This window comes from Neopsephotus bourkii, unplaced genomic scaffold, assembly GCF_033783945.1.
Source record: "Neopsephotus bourkii isolate Nb327-2 ecotype Australia unplaced genomic scaffold, CSIRO-AGI_Nbou_v1 NB_592, whole genome shotgun sequence".
In the NCBI taxonomy this organism is placed as follows: domain Eukaryota; kingdom Metazoa; phylum Chordata; class Aves; order Psittaciformes; family Psittacidae; genus Neopsephotus; species Neopsephotus bourkii.
This window is the reverse complement of record NW_026901093.1, coordinates 8,980-28,161: the sequence shown is the minus strand read 5'-3', so window position 1 is coordinate 28,161 and position 19,182 is coordinate 8,980. Positions and strand designations below refer to the sequence as shown.

Here is a 19,182-nt window from a genome sequence, read left to right as displayed (position 1 = left end):
CATCGTTCCACCTCCGTTGTATGAAGTCTTTGTGTAAATTCAAATATCTTCTTTTGCAAAGATGCTATACTTTTCTGTTAGTAAACAGAAACAAAATAATATGCTATAAAATGTGCTATTTTAGTAATAAAAACAATCACATTGAGTACCTGAGCAAATTAGATAAAGCTGTCATTTTGCTGTCCATCTCTAAAAGACACATGCGAGCGCAGGAATGTGAACGTGTTTTGTGTACTGTTGAGGGTTACTGGAAATTCCATTTTCAAGGAAGTACCTCTTTTCATGTAAAGCCCACAATAAAAGATTATGTAAGAAAGACTTTATTGTTTCATTTCGGCTAAAGTGAAGAAGGCTATCAAACATTACAAGTTTGTTCTTATAAAGCAAATAACAATTTTGACAGAACATTAAAAAAATATTTTTCTTGGATATATCAAATCTCTTCTTAAATTCTTTGACAACAGAAGATCTATTAACGCCCTACTGCTTTGGGTGTTGCAAATCTACTTCTGATTCTCTATGGAGCTGACTTCAATGTAATGGACTCATAAAGAATCTGAAACAAAATTAACAGTACTATCAAGACAGCTTCACCATAACACTTATGCTGTGAACCTATGCTGTGAACGTACTGTTACATGAAGTAGCACCATAAATAAGCATACCGTAACAGGTAGTCTGTCACATAATCCAGCTTCCAGGGCCTGGGTATTTATTTTATGAAGTCCATGAGCCAATCTCTGTACCAAGGAGTTTTTCTCCAGGTAAGTAATGCTCCTGCTGTCTGTTCCAGTCTCCATTATTACATTCAGCTTGTTCATAAGTTTTGAAAAGGAGTTCCTGGCTGCATTTACAAGTACATTTTCAGAAAGCCGGGCCTTTGGATCTTTAAGAAACAACAACAACAAAGAAACATCACGAAGTTTATTAGTTTTGGGGCTTTCTTCAGTGGTAAAAAGCAACAACAATAAATAGCATCTTTAAAATATTCAGTAGGAAATTTCCATTAAGAAGTAGAAGACTGAGCTCACAGGAAATATCTCAGAAAGGCTTTCAGACAAATTCTGTATTTAGCAATGAATACTCTACTCCTATCAATCTTTGGGTAGAAGAGTAGGATAAGATCGTTAGAATAGGATTTGTTTGTCAAAGAGTAATTTTTTAGTTGTTTTTATATTCTCCTCCAATGCTATGCTTTGTCAAGTCTTTCTTTGATGTCCGAATTTTGTAATTCATAAAACATGTAAGATGGATACAAGTACATGCAAGCCAGGTCAAGATGTCAGATGTGATAGCACATGGTAAATTACTTTATTGCAATATTTACAATGCAAATTTCTGAGGGTTTCCTGGCTCTTCTTCCCTTCCCTCTATAGATGTCTAAATCATTTGCTGTTCAAAATTAGTGAGGCTTGGTACCTTAATGCCATACTATTTATATTCTGAGACAAGAGAATATAATTTACCTTATTCCAAGGCAATTAAAATTTTACAGCTACAATTACTTATTTCCCCACAGGATTTTGGTAATCATCCTTCTCATATAATGGACTTAAGGCCCCAGCACACCCAACATGTCCTGCTTACTGCTGGATTCGTCAGGTCTGTAATTAATAATTGTGTTTAATGTTGATAAATAAAATTGTCAGCGCTCCTTCCACTAATTGGTATTCCAGATAACAGTTAATAGGTTTATTTATGCCTTAATAAAAGTCTTGTAATTTAGTTTTCCCTCTGCTAGGCAGGTCTTAATCTGTCATTACTTGTCTTATGATACTATCAGTGTAAGATGACAAGCATGGAAGAGCTTATTTACATTCAGTAGTACAGCAGATCTCCTGTTGCTGCAGTGAATTAAAACATTTACTTAAAAGTATAAACAGAAAAAAAATACTGTAGCTTTTTTAAGTTACAGAATTTCTTTTTACACATTGTGAGGATAACACCACAGATTCAAAGCAAATAAAACTTAATTACTGATATCTTTAGATTACGATTCTTATCATAAATAATCAATTACACATACATGTGATAAAATTTATTTGTAAGCAAACAAATAAAAAGGTGCAAGACAGACTTACAGTCTCTGTCAGAGCAATTCTCCTGCTTGGTTTCAAAATACCACTATTTCAGTGACTCCAGTGCTTGGCTGGAATACCATTTTTGAGTACATGCTCTCCATAACCCCAGCTAGTAGTAAATCTGGATTCATGTTTAATATAGCACTCTTTCAATTCATCTAAAAATCTTATCCAGCATTGTTACCTTTATCTATCAAAACTCTATTCGAAACAATAATTAAAAAATTATTCAGAAGAAACTGCTATTGCACCACTCTGTCTACTTTGGCTAAGGCTCCTATCTTTTACTTGTGTTGACTTCCTATTAGTAATCACTTAAAAGATAATCTATCTTCAATATTTTAACAGATCATCCTGTCCCACCCATCTTTCAGTTTCAAAGACAATCTCTTTTCTCCATTCAAGATGCATTTGCTAGTTTTAATGTTTAGTTAAGAAGAATAAAATTAAACCAAAAATTAAAACCAGAACAACTGCACTGCTTTCACATAAGATGACACCAAAACCTTATAAAAAAAACCCTCTCTTTTATCATGATTTTTGGTAAATACCAAAACAAGAATACTGCCAATGACCTACTGTTCTCTCATTTTTCCTAGCATTTCCAGCTGGTATCTCATTTTACACAAGATTGTTTGCCTGCCAGAAAAGGCAGTATTTCTCCATACGTGCAGTACCTGGGATGGCAGCCTCTTTCCCTGTGTCTAGAAACTTTAGTACAACTGTAGTAAAAATAAATGAATAATAGTTCAGGCAATTGTTTTGTACTATTTTAAATGATTGTTCCAGTTCATAACCAAACTATTCTTAGCATCTACAACTTAAGGTAACTTATTGGGCTGGGGAATAACAAGGCAAATCATCACGTCTGGGTTTTGGGGTTTTTTTGGTTTTTTTTTGGGGGGGTGTGTTATGGAGAGCATTTTTGGCTTAAATACACATTAATATGTTGAGCTAGGCACTGACTGCTTTGAAAATTGAAGTGAGCATATAACATAATTCCACAAAAAACTGTATCTATAATTACTGGGAAGTGAATACATGGTTTAAGTTTGCACATTTTAAGTACCTGCCCACAAAGAATCAAGAAATTACAGTAAAAGCATTATGTACCTTGTAATGTGTATAAGAAATTATTAACACTATTACACAAAAAGCAGTTAATTCTTACAATTAAAGAAATGGTGAAAAAAAAGACAATGAAAAGTGACACACTTCACTAACAGATGAAGAAAATTCTTGCTTACACTTTTTTAGTGAAATAGAACAGTCAGCAGGATGAATGTACTATAGTACTACACAAGACTAAAATTTTCATGCTAAGCTTCAAATGCTTCGTGCATGCAACAGTTGATGATGTTTGTATTCAAAATGCTTGACCTTTACTTTCTCTGGTTTATCACAGCACAGATTCTGTTCAAATAAACCTACAAAACTAACATTAAAAAAAAAACCAAAATAAACCAAAACAAAAAACCCTGACAATTCAGTGAACTTGTATTCAAACTGAATCTAAGAGATCATCCCAAGACATGCTGGAATGAGAACCAAACTAATGAACAATGTGAAATGATTGTAAATGTCAAACCAAACCCTATTTTTTAAAAGCTAAAAGCTCCAGAAAGGTGTCTTAAATCACCAGAGCATGTAAGTCCAAAAGTTTTAGTGATACCTGAGCAACCTGGATTTGATTTCTTTCAACTGCCTCACATGGTTCCTGAGAACCTAGCCATCTTTAACAGTAATTTTAATTTAAGACACCAAACCATGCCATATTGTACATCCAGACCGCACCTCCTGTGATATGCAGTCTAATCTGGAACTGCCATTATTTCCAGATCTGAAGAGAGCAGATGCCCCTCAGATTTCTTATTTATATCTAAAATAAATTCCCAAATCATTAAAGTCATTTTGAAGGTTTGAATCCTACTTGAAATATGAGTTAGAGAACATAAAATAATTTCCCAAGTACACAAGCTTTCTTTCAAATATGTTCCTTCAGAGCCTTAACACTTCAACACTTCTGGAATTTCACGTCAAACTTTAAATTATTTATTACTACTTTTTTTGAACCACAGATTCTTAGGAGACTTTTGATCTCAAGAGCAACAGAATTCCAAGTAATGCACAAAAAGTTAGATCTTGAGGTTCTGTGAAAAATTATTTAAAATAGAGATAAGCTATAAAAAATCACCAAAGTGTGGCCATAACATTCTCAGCATGGCACTTCCTAATTCTCAGAATGAAACCTGTGTTGAGAGTAGAGGTATCAAGAGGAGTCCACCAGAATTCTCATATGCTTGAATACCAGCAATGTATCATGAGGTTTAGGGTATTCTAATTAGTCACTTCAGCACATCGATGCTGCTGTAAAGTTTATCCTTTATCAATTTGGTGTTCTTTCTCAACATTACATACAGGGGAACACTTTCAGCAAAACCCTGCAAATATTATGAAACATAATTCAAACTTTGTTTTTGAGGGGTGTAAACTGAAGTTACTGAAAACAGGAAAGAGCACCTGAAACTGAATCAAAATACTTTTCATTCAGTGGCTGATTTCGGATACCAGTTTATTGAAAACAGTATCCATCAAAGTCAATTTTTTTCCAGATCTGGAAATTCTAGATTAATATCATATAAAACACAGAAGATAATTATTTCTTTTCAGTCAGCAGCAGCAATATCCCAGGTTAAATATGTGCGGGGTTTAGGGCCTACATTTAAGAAAAACACAGATGAAATAGGCACAAATTACATACATTTTCTCTATAGAAAAAAAAATAGGTTGAGCTTCAGTAAAATACTTTTTGAATATTAGAACAGTGGAACAAAATAACTTCGAAGCTTGTAAATATTACTTCCTTGGAAGCTTTTGAGAACAGGTTTTCCAAACATGCACTGGCATGGTGTAGATGGCTCTTTTTCTATCTCACAGCAAAGGAGGAAAAGATGTTTATACACTTTTTAGAAGTACTCTACAACCTACCATTTCTGTGACTCTATACAGTGAAATTACAAAGTATCATATCACTAATTAAAGAAAATTAAACTGTTCCAACAATACAGCTCTCCAGAGATTTGATCCAGAATAGTTTAGATAAAATCCCAAAAACTGAAATCATGTAAACACCCTGATTATTTTTTACCTTATATAACAAGAATATACTCTTAAATTTACCTGTTGTGTTAACAACATCCTGTAATTCAGTGACAGAACTTGTAATTGCAGCAAGGAGGTTAGAACTAGTAAACCAGCTGGATGCTTCAACACAGTGAATTTGCTCCTCTTCACGACCTGTGAAACAGAATTGTAGCTAGCAATAAAACTAGATCACTAAGACACAGTACTATCTCCTGCTCTTTCAGAAATTAACCAAAACTAGGTGTACAAGCTCCAAACTAGCTCTTCTTTCAGGATGATTTAAATGTATTAAATATGCTTCCAGAACTACCAAAAGGAGTAGAAAAGTAGACAGATCTCCTAGTCTGGGAAACATTTTTGATACCATTAATCCTTGCAGCAGGAAGCATAAGCTGATCTGGTAACAGGAAGGGCCAGGAAAACTACATAATCTCTAAATAAAATTTAGAAATCCTATATTAATATTTTACTTGAATCAGAAAGTAACTTTTTGCATTTTTAGTAGGTAATAAATAGTAGAAGTTAGTAATAGAAGAGGAAGCACCCTTTCAAAAATGTACATTACAATGTATTTACCACAGAGAATGTGGTAGCAACTAGTTCTGAAATCTGTAATGCAAATGTCAAGAATATCAAACAGTATGAGTTCACATGTGTAGCTGTAATTTTTCTTCCAATGCTTAACAGACTAAACGTTTCCTTTTCAGAGAAAATTAAATTTGCCAAGAAATCCAGAAATCACAAATACAGAAACTACATTTATAAAAAGGTCATTAAATTTCTCTTTACACTCAATTGATAACATTCCTGTTTGTTATTTACTAACCACGTAATTTGACATAACACTTATCAAAGAAGAAAACAATTTGCTTACTTGACACATTATGTTTGCCTTTGGATTCTCCTATACAAACTAGAATTCCAATGCCTTCTTTGAAGCCATCTACCCAGGAGAAGAGGGAATTGGAAGACTGGGCTAAAACTTTAAATCTGTTAGCTGCCAAAACTGCAATCACACCTCTTCGAAATACATGAATCAAGCCTTTGAGTTTTCTTTTCTTCAGTTTTGCATCATCTTGATTGTCTTCCTCTACATCAGAGAGTGCATGAACTAGGGTCCTAATCTCCTGGTTCACTAATTCATAAATGTTGACCTGATCCTGGAGAAGTTCCCTCTGGAAAGACATGGCACATGATCGGCCATAGAGAGGATACAGGGCACCCGCCAATAGTGCACAGGCTACCAGGAGAGATGAATGCTCCTTCTGAATCTGTGTTAACGTATTTTTCACAGAAACATTTTCAAGGGCTAATTTATCCCGTCTTCTTTCAAGGGCATAAATTTTTTCCTTGTTTTTTTCTGCTGTTTTTTGGTATTCCTGGGATAAGGGGAAAAAAGAAAATCAGAAAAAATATTACCTAGAGGATATTTTTAAAAAATAACAACATTTTTAGATCCACAAAAGAAATTTTTTATTTCAGGTTCAAATATCTCATTAAAGGAACAAAACATATTACTAATGACTGTTAAAGTATCTCACCTAACAAGCAGTTAGAGAATCAGATGTATAAAAATAATTAAATAGCACAAGGAAAATCTGCACAATCTTCAGCTAGAAATATGATAATCCACTAGTACTGCAATAGCCCACAAGAGGTCTGACAGTACCTGATCATCCACAATACAGTTTTATGAGTTGTTTTAAAAATAAGTAATTGCATCATCCATTTCAAGAAAGAACTTTTGTTTTTCAAAGCAGAAATGAAAGTGTAAGGGAGAGTAAGAAAACAAGTAACACTCTGGAAGATAAACCTAAACAGATTGGCAGCAGCTGGGAAAGGGGAAGTAAAGGTGATCTCTTAATTACTTTGTAATCAACCCCCTACTTATATATTCACAGATTAATTAGGTCTCATACAGCATTATGTTTACAAAAGGACAGTGTAATACAGATATTTTTATTTTGACTAGTGACATTACAGATTTTTTTCAACTTGCAGAACAATTTTTATTTTCCTCTGTATGCCCTGATATGGAGAAAGAAGAAGATTTAAAACAGTAAACCAGTCCAGCAAAATGAAGACGCTAACAAGCCAGGGAATGCCAGGACTAAGGTTAGACCATGCACAGACTGGTTGCTTTTGATAACATGCAGTTCTTGTACAGAAATCAAGACCCTATGCTGGGACCTCAGAGATTTAGACCGGCTTCTTGATGCATGAGAGTCCTCTGTGATTGGAATAACCACTTGAGGCTACATTTAAACAAGAATTTTAGGCACTGCTCACACAGAACCCACAAACTCAAGTTTAATGCTTACGCCCCAGTTACAACACATGAACACGAAAACCCAAACGTGAATGGAATGACAAGTCTGTATGATAAAGAGAGGTTTATGCTAAGGTTTAGGTACCTCTCTTAGAGCTATAAGCAATTTTGTTGAAAGTGGAATGAGGTTATTTCTGCCAGCAGTGTCCAAAAGAGAAATAAAATGGTATCATCCAAACACATTCTCATGTATTCTACTTTGTACAAGTTCCAAGCAAGCAGTGAGAGGGGCACCGTGGTTTCTTCACCCTCCTCCACACTGCAAGCACAACAGTTAAAAGAAGATACATAGCTCTCCATAGAATGGAAATAAAAGATTCCATGCTTCTATACAGCAGTACCCTAGTCAGTCAGACCATCTTTTTTGTTTCAGAAAAGGAAGAATTTGTAGTATTATTAAAGCACTTTCAGTAATACGAAAACAGAGTAGGTAACTAAAAGATCTAATTACAGAAGGCAATTTACAAGGCCTCATGTTACTTACTACTCTAAAATTAAGTATGAACATGTACAATACTTTCAGTGCTACTACATTATTTACAGTGTTTGATTTTTACAGAAACGAAACAAAACAAAACAAAACCCTGATAATATGACTGGAAGGAACTGAAAAGGTAAGCTGAATTTAGAAAACAACTTACACTTTCTGGCCGTCATAGATGAAAGGCCAGTATCCGAGTAAACAAAGTGTGATCCCTACAGGGTCGTTGAGCAGCAATACTAATATTCAGTGCTCTGCCTAATTAAAGCTTATTTTTTTAAAATAGCATAGTGTTTTTATGACTATGGTTATATGGTAATATGTAAAACTGAACAAGACAATCTCTGACTACAGAAATGCAAAAGTTTGGTAAGAAAATACCCCTTGATTTTACCAGCTAATAATGGCTTCTGTCTTACCCCACACTGTTTTGAGCATTTTCTTCAAATCTTAAAAGCACACTTTTTGAAAGGGACACCATTTCTTCTTAAACATTGGCAAGCCAGCTTAAGGGACACCTCACTGGATTGCAGAGCTTGGTGGATTCCAAGAATCCTTAATAAAAAAAACAGGTGCAACTAGCAATACTATTTCATCCTACTTCTTACTATATCCTTATCTTTTCTTCTGGCTTGAACTGAAAACTAGAAATAGAATGACACTATGACTTCAACAGGTTTTCCTGTATTTCAGTATTTTTCTAAAAATATACATCTATATATCTAACAGTATCAACACCACTGTCCTCCCCTTCTTTCCTGTGCTTTAAGTACATCGGCAGACATGTCTATCAAAGACACCCAGTGGGTCAGGAACGGTATAGTTACATGTACTTATACCTGCTTTGGCACTGATTGCACTGACTTTTGATACAACTGCAAGGTACTTTAGCTATTTCACCAGCCTTGCTATGAAAGCAAGGCTGCCAAACAACGACCCAAAAAAAAAATAGCGCAAATAAGATTTTTTTCCTCCCTAGAGGACTTTTTCCCTTTCCTGTTTAGAAAACCTTTTATTTTTCTGTTGAAAATAACATTTTTTATGTAGCTACATGATTTTTCTCCTGCAACACGTTTTTGCATATCAGAACAAACCCCTTCTATTTTAAGTGGTTACCACAAAAAAAAAAAAAAATGGGGACAGATTAATAAATGTCTACATAATAAACAAACAACAACTGATAGTTAAAATTCAGAGGGCATCTTCTGTGAAACTGTGCACAGTCTAAACAAATATTTTTGAGAGGCTAAGGAACAAGCACAGTAGCATTTTGAAAATGGCACACGATCAAATCAAGAGGACTGCACTCCTGTTACAGAAGGCAAGTAAAAAGCATATGCAATTTAGGCCCCATTAACTCTGCAAACACAGAGACCACTGACAAAAGCAGTATCTATAGAGTGCCTTGTTTACTGCTGATCTGTGATAAGGCCACTCTGGGAATTTTTGTCCTAGAGAATAACAGTGAAACTGCTTTCTGATTACATTGTCTGACCTACAGTAACAGCCTTGAAGTAGTAACTGTTAGCATCCATAGATTCTATCTTGCAATCAGGGACCCTGAACAGTATGGCTGGGGACAGAAGCAGTGGCAGGTGTCATTGCTACTAAACCCTCCAGGTACTGCAATATTACAATTTAATCATAAGGAGACCATTCTGAAAAGCCCTCACTCTACCACAGCTCTAAGAAAGAAAAACCGCAATTTCCAATATATATTACTCATACTGCTGTGTAGTTGGAGCTCTCCATGAACTTCTGAGAGTCTGAATTCACAGTCTCAGTCTGCCTTTGTACATGTACTGTCAAATGCAAAAACTAAAGAAGTCTCCACCCAGGATCTCTGAGGCGAAAGTGTCTAGAAAAAGGCACAGAACACTGGTTGAAGACAAAGTTGCACAAGGATGCATCCTATGATGCACCATTAGCTTGGTGCATGACAGCAAAAATCACTACTCTTCCACTTCTGGAAAGGGACCAGCAAGAGATTGGTTTATTGAATTATTAAATATTGCATTCTGTATGTTTACATAAACACTGGCACAGAGTAATATCTAAAAGACCCTTAGATGACATTCCATAACTTGAGGCATAGTTTTCCTTGTTTCTTATGGAAATAAGGCGATAAAGTTAATCTGTCCACACACCTATGATCCAAAAGAGCAGTGATCTTGCAGACAAATAGGGTAAAAGACAGTCAAGTCTTATGAAAAACAAGCATCAGGATTAGAATAGCCCTAACAAAAGACATCCAGGGACCCTATGGTTCCCAGAAAGGTAAAGGTTTAAGCTGGTATTTGCAGGCCCAAAGTCATCCACAAGTTAGAAATACCAAAGAAATTAAGACTTGTCTTTCCAGATTGACACTGAATGGTAAGGCAGGCAACTGGAACACAGGATGGAAAAAAGATGCAACAAAGTTTTGTTGAACACAGACAGACACACACTGCCTAGATTACAACACTATCAGCATGTACTCCAACTTGCAATATGAACTAGAAAACATGCCCATCTATTTCTAAGGGAAAGCATTTCCCTTTACGAAACCCAGCAGACCTGTACTGCAAGTTGACAGATGAAAGTATTTTCTAGAAGACAGATCTAATGCACTCTCCAAAGAGAGCCATGATTTCAGAACACACTCTGATAGCTGTTTACATACTTCAGATTAAAAGACCAGCTGGTTCAGCCCCATTCCAAAGAATGGTACAGTACTGCACAGCACCAATTCTCCACAATATGCTAAGAATTCCACAAGAGATGACTCAGGCCCTTTTTTTTTTTTTTAAGCATCTGTAGGAGGTAGGAATCTAAACTGTGTGTCCCCTTTTTCTTTAGCAAGGTGTCCTGGGTTTAGTAGTAGCAGTCAGTTTTTCTTCTTCTTAGTAGCTGGTACAGTGCTGTGTTTTGACTTTCAGCCTGGGAACAGCACTGATAACACTGATGTTTACTCTGACCAAGGACTTCGTGAGTCTCATGATCTGCCAGGGAGGAGGGGAGGCCAGGAGGAAGCAGAGACAGGACACCTGACCCAAACTAGCCAAAGAGGTATTCCATACCACAGCACATGCCCAGGATGTAACTGGGAGTTACCAGGAAGGGCACTCTCTTCTCGGTCGGGCTCGTTTCAGCGAGTGGTATCGTATTCTCTTTCATTATTTCCCTTATCATTACTACTGGTGGCAGCAGCAGTGGTCTGTGTTATCCCTCAGTTACTGGGCTGTTCTTATCTCAACCCTTGAGAGTTACATTCTTTCGATTCTCCTCCCCATCCCCCTCTGGGAAAGGGGAGGAGGGAAGGAAAGAAAGAGGGTGGGGGGGGAGTAGAAACTGCGTGGCTGATTGGGTTTAAACAACAACAGTACCTCTTCGGCTAGTTTGGGTCAGGTGTCCTGTCCCTGATTCCTGCACCAGCTACCAAGAAGGAGAAAAATTGATTGCTACCGCTGAACACAGGACATAAGGAAAAGTAATTTTTAAAATTAAGCTGTCTCATGTTATCATTCTGTTTGTTGGCAATGATTTCATTAGATGAAACTACAGGATGTTGGGAGAACTTAAGGTAAGTCTGGATGCCACTTATTCTATTTACAGGGATATTTTTAGTATTGCAAATATCCAATGTGAAATGTAAATATCAAGAAAAAAATATATACAAGAGTTTAACTCATTCCTAAGAAATGACTGTGAATCGCTGTATCTAAAGAACACTTCGTAAATACATCTTTCAGAATGCAAAGAGCTCAAAACCCAAAAGCTGAGTCATATACATTCTCCTGATGAAGTAACAATTAAAAAGGCCTATTCATTTCTCTATTTCGTAACACTTAACTGAAACACATGTAAAGGAATATAACTGAAAAGACAATGAACTGTGGTTGTAGAATAACAGTGAAAATTTTAGATTGCAAACAACTTTTCTAACAGTCTGTGACAACTATTTTACACTTGTGAACCATTGCTCATTGTAGTACTCATGTAACAGAGTCCTTCGATACCGCTGAAATCTGCAAATGTAACTGGTAATTGGTCAGAATGTACATGACTAAATTTATCACCAGATGACACCACATCACCATTACTCTACAGAGTCTTTACAAACCAGGACACTGGAGAAGTAACTGCTGCCCTGCACAATTCTTTAAATAGGGCATTTCGTTCTTATAGCTTTAACATTCTCAAAATAAAAAAAACAATAGCAACTGTTACACCAAATTAAACAAATCACTTCTGGAATGTTTTAACAAAGTAATTTATTTCTTGCTATAAGTGAAGTTAATGCTAGCAGAATAGGGTGGAGTGTGCTGGGTTTTTAATTATTTTTTTAATTATTTTAAAAATATAATGAAACTCCCAAACAACCTTAAATTGGTTAGTAGCTTAAAAAAGTACTGAAATAATGCATTAAATATTTACAAGAAAAAATAAAAAATCAGAGGTTCACAGCACCATACCTGTACCCTTACATGAACTTCCGCAAGGAGACTAGAGTACTGCTGCTCCAGAGCCACTTTTTGTTTCTGCCAACAGCTTTCCTGTGCTTTCATTTGTTCAGCCATTTTTCTAAAAGCATCTTCCTGGCTCTGCTGAAGCTCATTCACAGTATCGGACTTGCTCTTACAAACACATTCTAGGCGAGATATCTGTGTGACATACGTTACCAAAAATTCTTTTACCTCCCAAAACACTTTTTTACTTTAATTGTACATATTAATTTAAACACAGGCTATTCCAGCATAAAATCCAAATTGTAATTTCTTCAACACATTTATTTAAACGAAGTAAAAACCTTTAATGACTGATTGCTTACTTGACTCTTTCAAGAAAACTGAGACATATTTAGGAATAATGAATTTTCCTTGGTTTCAGTTTTGTCATCCTTATACCACCTTGCATATACCTGTTTCCTTCTTTGTTGGAAACATGAACTGGACACTTCCTGTATTACTTTGAAACACGTGCAGTAAATTTTGTGCTGCTAAATTAGCAACACAAGTATACCAGTCCTTCAGCAGTTTGCAAGGGTTGCAAGTAATAATGAAAAAATAGTCCTTTTGTTTGTTTGTTTGTTTGTTTTACTGGAAAGTTGAAACATTGCATGTATTATTCAGCACTAAAATAATTTCAGGAAATTTCAGTGCACAGAATGTTTTTCTTCCAAGGAGCTCATTTGTTCATGATGTGTTTTCAACAAGCATGAAGGGATTCACTCTGTGGCCTAGCTTTGCAGGTCCCATGCAAACTAAATGGAGAAATGAGTCAAGCTAAAGATGACCTCTAAATACACATGCCTATACTTTGTTATTAGTTACTAGATACTAGAATATCAGCAAGATACTTTGGAAATAGATCACACAGAACTGCAAGAGAAAAAAATTTGTTCTCAATAAACAGGTAACACACAGGTAAATGCCCCAAATCACTGAAAAGCTGGTGGGAACATGAAAAGAGCCCTAGAGACCCCATAATCAATGTCAATAGCCATACTAAATTAAAAAGCAAGAAACGATAATACACAACCCCCCCCAAACACTGTCAACAATGTTCAAGCCCTTCCCTTCCATTCCTTTTCCTCCTTGACATCAAAAGGAAAACAGAAACATACAATCAATCTGCATAATCCCTCTTTGATAAATTCCATTGACTTCTGCGGTATTTACTAAATAATGGGCAGAGTGAAAACGATTCACTGTAACCAGCCTTGTCTTGTAATCCAGCCATAGGAGAGGCCACAATTCCAGGAGATGAGAAACTCCTCAAAGAGCTTTCTCCTCCTGGGCCTGAAGAACAAAATGTCAGAGCAGACAAGATCTGGAGTCACTGTATTAGACTGTATGACTAGCCTGATCAATGCAGGCAGAACACAAACTGAAATCCTGAAGAGTGGCATACGTTACCCCTTGGAGCCAGTTTAAGTTATTTAAAAAGAAGTCTTTTCATTCCTGAAAACACGGGGATTTCTGGGGAGAAAGCCATGTAAGCTTATTCACATTAAAATCATTCAGAAAAGTACAGCATCTCCCTTAAATATTGACAAACTTTATGAAAATAAATTTTTTTTATTGTATTTCTGAACACAAATTTCATAATCCAAAAGTTACAGTTAAACCAAATAAATACACTAGCATTTTCTCAGATAGTACCTCTGAATCATAAACATTAAAAGATGAAGATCCTGAAGTGCATTTTGTTTCTGTTTTATGCTAAAATAAAGACTTGCTTTATTAGTGTAAATGACTAAGTTCTTTGAATTGCTTCATCAGTAAGATTAATTTATTTTCTTTTAATTAGGTCCCTGTGGCTAATATTGGCTAGTACTATTAGCATGTCCTGCACAGAAAGTGGAGCTTAGAGACTTCATACAGACTTCAGTCACATTTACATGCCCACAGCAATGGCATCAAACTGAGTTGTAGACAAGCCATAATTAATGGTATTGAATTATTAACGTCCAAATTCTTTTTGAAATAAGATGAATGTCAGTCCTTTTTAATGATACTGTGATGTGGACAAATGTCACTGAATTTAATAGAGGTAGCTAGTGCCTAAGGACACTTACCTTCTCATTAGCCCTGTTGAGGTCTAAGATCAGGGCATCAACATTCTCCTGCAAGACTGCACAAAGCTCAGACCAAGAGAATCTATCTATGATGCCTTCTGGTTGTTTTATAAGCACACAGCCTGCTACCAAACGCTGGTATAAGCTATGGAGGAAGGTTAGCTTCTCCTGAAACAAAAAGAAAAATCAACTGCTGTATCTGAACAGTGTTATAATCCAAAGAGATGCATCATATGTGTAATAATGTGAGCTGCACACAGCTGAAAAACCCACAAAGCTAATTCTCAAATCTTGTCAAAATTCCTCAATCCCTTGTTAATATTTGCAGCCATACATATTAAAGCCAGAGTACGAAAACAGCTATTACAAAATTTGATTATACAAACAAAGCCACCCCAATCTTGCAGTGGTCGCAACTAGTACCTGACGATAGAAATAAAATTTTTCGTGCTATTAGTAGAGCAATCTGATCATTCATGTTAACATGTTCAGGTACAGTCAAATTGAATGCACCTCCTGTACCTGCACAACACATAGTCGTCTGATTAGTTTAGCAGCATAGCACATTGCTTATACAATTACCACTCTAAAGTCATTAAAAAATTATTTTTGTGTGGATTATGTGCAATAGACTTGTAGCTTCATCAGTTAAATTCCTCAAGCCATGCCTCATTCATTTACACTGATTTTCATGTAAATATAATAGATATAAATATTTTAGTGTAAACATAATAAATTGATGCAAGTTATAAATAAACTTCAGCAACAACAGCTGAAATTTCAGCCTTCACCCTTTTAGTACATATATGCAATTTAGCCATTTCGATTAAGACAACAATAGAAAGCTGTATCTCAAATGCCACAAGAAACAGAGACTTTATTCAAAGGCAGTAAACTATTGTAAAGGTTCCCACTGTTTTTCAGGGATGGATGAGGCTTTACATTAAGAAGTTGTGGATTACTGAGATGGGGAACTGTGGTTTTTCTGAGCCCTTTCCATTATACTTTGGTGCATTTTCTCAAAATTACTCAATGGTATTTTTAGGCAATAAAAAATTGCAGTTTAGTTTAAACTTTACTTCTAGCAGATCTCCTCATTCCCTACTGAAAATTGAGTGTGCCACCACCATTACATTTTTGCTTGAGCTGTGACAAATCAAGGATGGTAATTATCCATTTGGCGTGAAAAAGAGATCCCAAGAACCAAAATCAATTCACACAAGTTGAATGCAACCACAGTGTTGTAGACATGCTGACTTTACAATATAGCCAAGCCTCTAGTTTCCTTCACTTTAATCATTATCTCATGTGTATAACAATTCCAGCTGCTTCATGTGGACACAAATTAAATACCAGACTGTAAAAGAGGTGGAAAGAATGTTTTCTTTTTACTCAGTTGGCATCCATGTCCAAATTTGGGGAAGTAATGAGCTCAATATGCACAACCATGATAAAGTATATCACTCCTATTGCTAGTACTTTTATGCTTTATTGGGGGAGAAAAAGCGATAAAACTAACATCTGTAAACAAATATAAGGAGAAAGATAATAGTTCTGAAACAAGACTTTGTGCAGCAATTCCCACATACGGCATACCACAACAAGCTAACAGGTAACAAATAAGAATTTCTAGGGTTTGTGTCATGCAGGCAAAAGTACCTCAACTCCACATTTGCTATCTATCAATTGCCATGTGAATTAGTAACACATGATGTTGACTATTGTATGTTTCAATCGTAAAACATTTTTGTTAACTTTCAATTTGAAAGAAAGAAATAATTGTTCATCAGGCATAGCTCTTTAAATAAACTTAGTTGATCAAAAATCCAAACACTGGAAGGGTTAAGTTATTAATTCTGATATAGAAGGAGAACGAGTATGTCCTGAGATCCTGTAGATATTAAATACATATTTCAAAATACATATCTTAAAATCATATTTCAGGGATAAATCTGTTAAGACTAAGAATAACCATCCAAAGTATGTAAATGTATAAAGTTGAGATTAAATAAAAGACTCTCTTTGACAGTCATCTTGTCTTTGGTAATACCTCCATATCCTTCTGGTAAGCCCTGGTAAGCTTCTGGATTTCATTTTCAGATTCTGTGACGCGTACTTTCTCCTTCTCCAAGCATTGACATACATTCAGCAGTTCAATTTTTAAAGTTCCTATTAAAGTCTCTCTGTCTGTACATTTAGTGTGCAGATGATTTAACTCTTTATTGGCATCATCTAGATTATCCTGAGCTTCCTGTAGAAAAAAGGCATGGAACAGAAGAGAATTTTACTCTATAAAATGTTCCCTTAATCCAGTGCTCAGCATCTGAGGAAATAAACAGTCGTATAGCCACATGTTCAGAAGACTGCAGGCTAAGCTAAATATCTTTCAAAAACAGAATTTCAAAACTAACAATAGTCTTTCTCCACAGCTTGTAACTAGACAGCATCAGAAATCCATCTCAGAGATAAAAGCACCATGGTGCAGTGACCTTCTGAATACCCTCTACAGCCGCAACTGAGATACAGAATTCATGGACACAAGTTATTCTCCACAGAGAGTAGAGAGCTCTCAGAGCTAGTGAAAAGATACACTACGTTTCTAAGTAAATCTGATTCATTACAGCTGAGTAGGTAGACAACACAGACATCTGCTGTTACCCACTGCATTCTTTGTCTGCACAGTAAAAAAAAAAATGCAAGGGCTCTCTTGGGAGACTGGACCATTGGAAGAAACTAATAATCAGAAATTATCATAAATACAGTCATTACTAGTACCAAATCTTGCAAGGTAAACAAAGAACTGAATATACTACCCCTTTTCAGCTAGAAGATTGCTGAGATGGAGTGGACAGATACACATGCTTTCCACTCTTACATTCACTGCACTTCCAGCACTGCTTAAGTTTGCTAAAGGTCAAACTGAAAGCACTGTTTGTTTTTCATAAAAGCATAGCTGCTTATATGGGAAATATAATAGGAAAGATAATTCCAAATTCATCAGAGAGTGACAACTTTCATTCTTCGTAATGAAAACACTAAAAGATTAAAGCAATGCCAATTTTGTAACACAAATGCTGTCAGACTTTATCTAGTTTGCATTCATATATACAGATTTATTAGCAAAAATTTAAAGAGAAACTAGTGAACTGCATAAAACCATCACCATCTGCGTGTAGCAAATTCAGTTTTTGCATGAAGTATACAAGTATCTGTTGCAATGGGTTGGAAAATTTTTAGGTGCCTTACAAAGGTGCTGCAACAGAAGCAGAAGGCTGAAGTCCTCCAAACATAAATTGGTGAAGAGAGTTTCAATCAGATAGCAGGAGGTCACATGCAAGTAACAATTACTATGAAGATTCAACGAGTGCTGCAGAAGCATCTGTGACTAAAGTGATAAAGCAGCATATTCCCAGCAAAAGAATCTGAGTAACACTGGGAACAGAGACGTTCTATTTTGGCAGTAATATAATATAGTGCCAGTTGGGAGATTAAGTTTAACCATGACCTCAGAACTTCCTCATTCCCTTGGCCATTGATGTAACCAGACAGGACATTACTAAAAGGGTGTGTCAGCCAAAAACAGAGATATAAAAAAAAAAAAAAAACCTTGTTCAGAAACTAAAGAAAAGAGTTCTCAAGTATTTTTATCAGCACTCAGGTAGATTTTATACTTCAGGAAATTTTGGGCTGCACACTGTTAAGGACGACTGATGCCTCATACATACATTAACTTGTCAGATAAACACAACAAAAATTAACAAAGGAAAGGACATCTTTAATAAAATGTGCTTTCATACAAACAGAGGTAATTAAATTCCCCCTTTTCTGGAGAAAAACAATTAACAGGAAAAAATTACCAATGCTGATTTCAGTATAAAACAATATTTTACAAGTGGATAAATCTATTTCAAGTTATTCCAGAACTGCAATCAGTTATGATCAGAAAAGATCAGTTAGGTAGTCTAAGGTGGTAACCAGAATAAAGCAGCATGACTTCACACAAGCTTGCAAGGTAAACTCGTCTGCTCAACAGAATACAAGAGAAAGACTTAAGTCTGATAAGATAAAAAGACACCATAAATACAAAAAAAATACATTTTTTGCAGAACTTTCATATTTTATGTTAAGTTCCTGAAACCATACCTTAAGGTCTTCACTTAAAGCACACATTTTCTCTTTGGATGTCTCAAGTTCTTTTGTCTTCTTTTCACACAAAGCCTCCATTTTCCTAAGCTGTGAAAATATGGAGGTCAAACAGGCTTTTACATAAAAGCTACATAATCATTTGAATACAAGAATTTTATATATAAATAAATTTTTAAAAAAGTTTCTAATTCCTTTGGCAATATTCATACTCCACACATACGCGCTATTGCAAAAGCATTAAGATTTTTATAATGATTTAAGATAAACAGCAGTGGCAGAATCCACAACTGAGTCCAGTATTAAATTTCCCATTAACTTCCAAAATATCTGACAAAAACGCAAACTTTGAAACACATGTGAAAATATAATAAATTCAGATTATAATCTGGGCAGTGGTTTCAGAAAACAAGTTCTCAAAGTCAGTGGCCTTTTGCAGAAACTG

At 35.5% G+C, this 19,182-nt stretch overlaps 1 protein-coding gene across 1 annotated transcript; it reads right to left on the bottom strand.

The window, feature by feature from the left end:
• Window positions 1-8: 8 nt before the first annotated feature.
• On the bottom strand, window positions 9-18,888 carry LOC133211265 (coiled-coil domain-containing protein 171-like; the record flags this gene model as incomplete). The annotated part of the gene is made up of 8 exons (XM_061351469.1): window positions 18,738-18,888; window positions 16,645-16,845; window positions 14,595-14,762; window positions 12,490-12,678; window positions 6,100-6,604; window positions 5,262-5,378; window positions 666-886; window positions 9-74 (listed from the first exon to the last, which is right to left on the bottom strand). Coding segments are annotated over exons 1-8 (1,548 nt in total), but the record flags the coding sequence as incomplete, so codon positions are not given.
• Window positions 18,889-19,182: the final 294 nt, after the last annotated feature.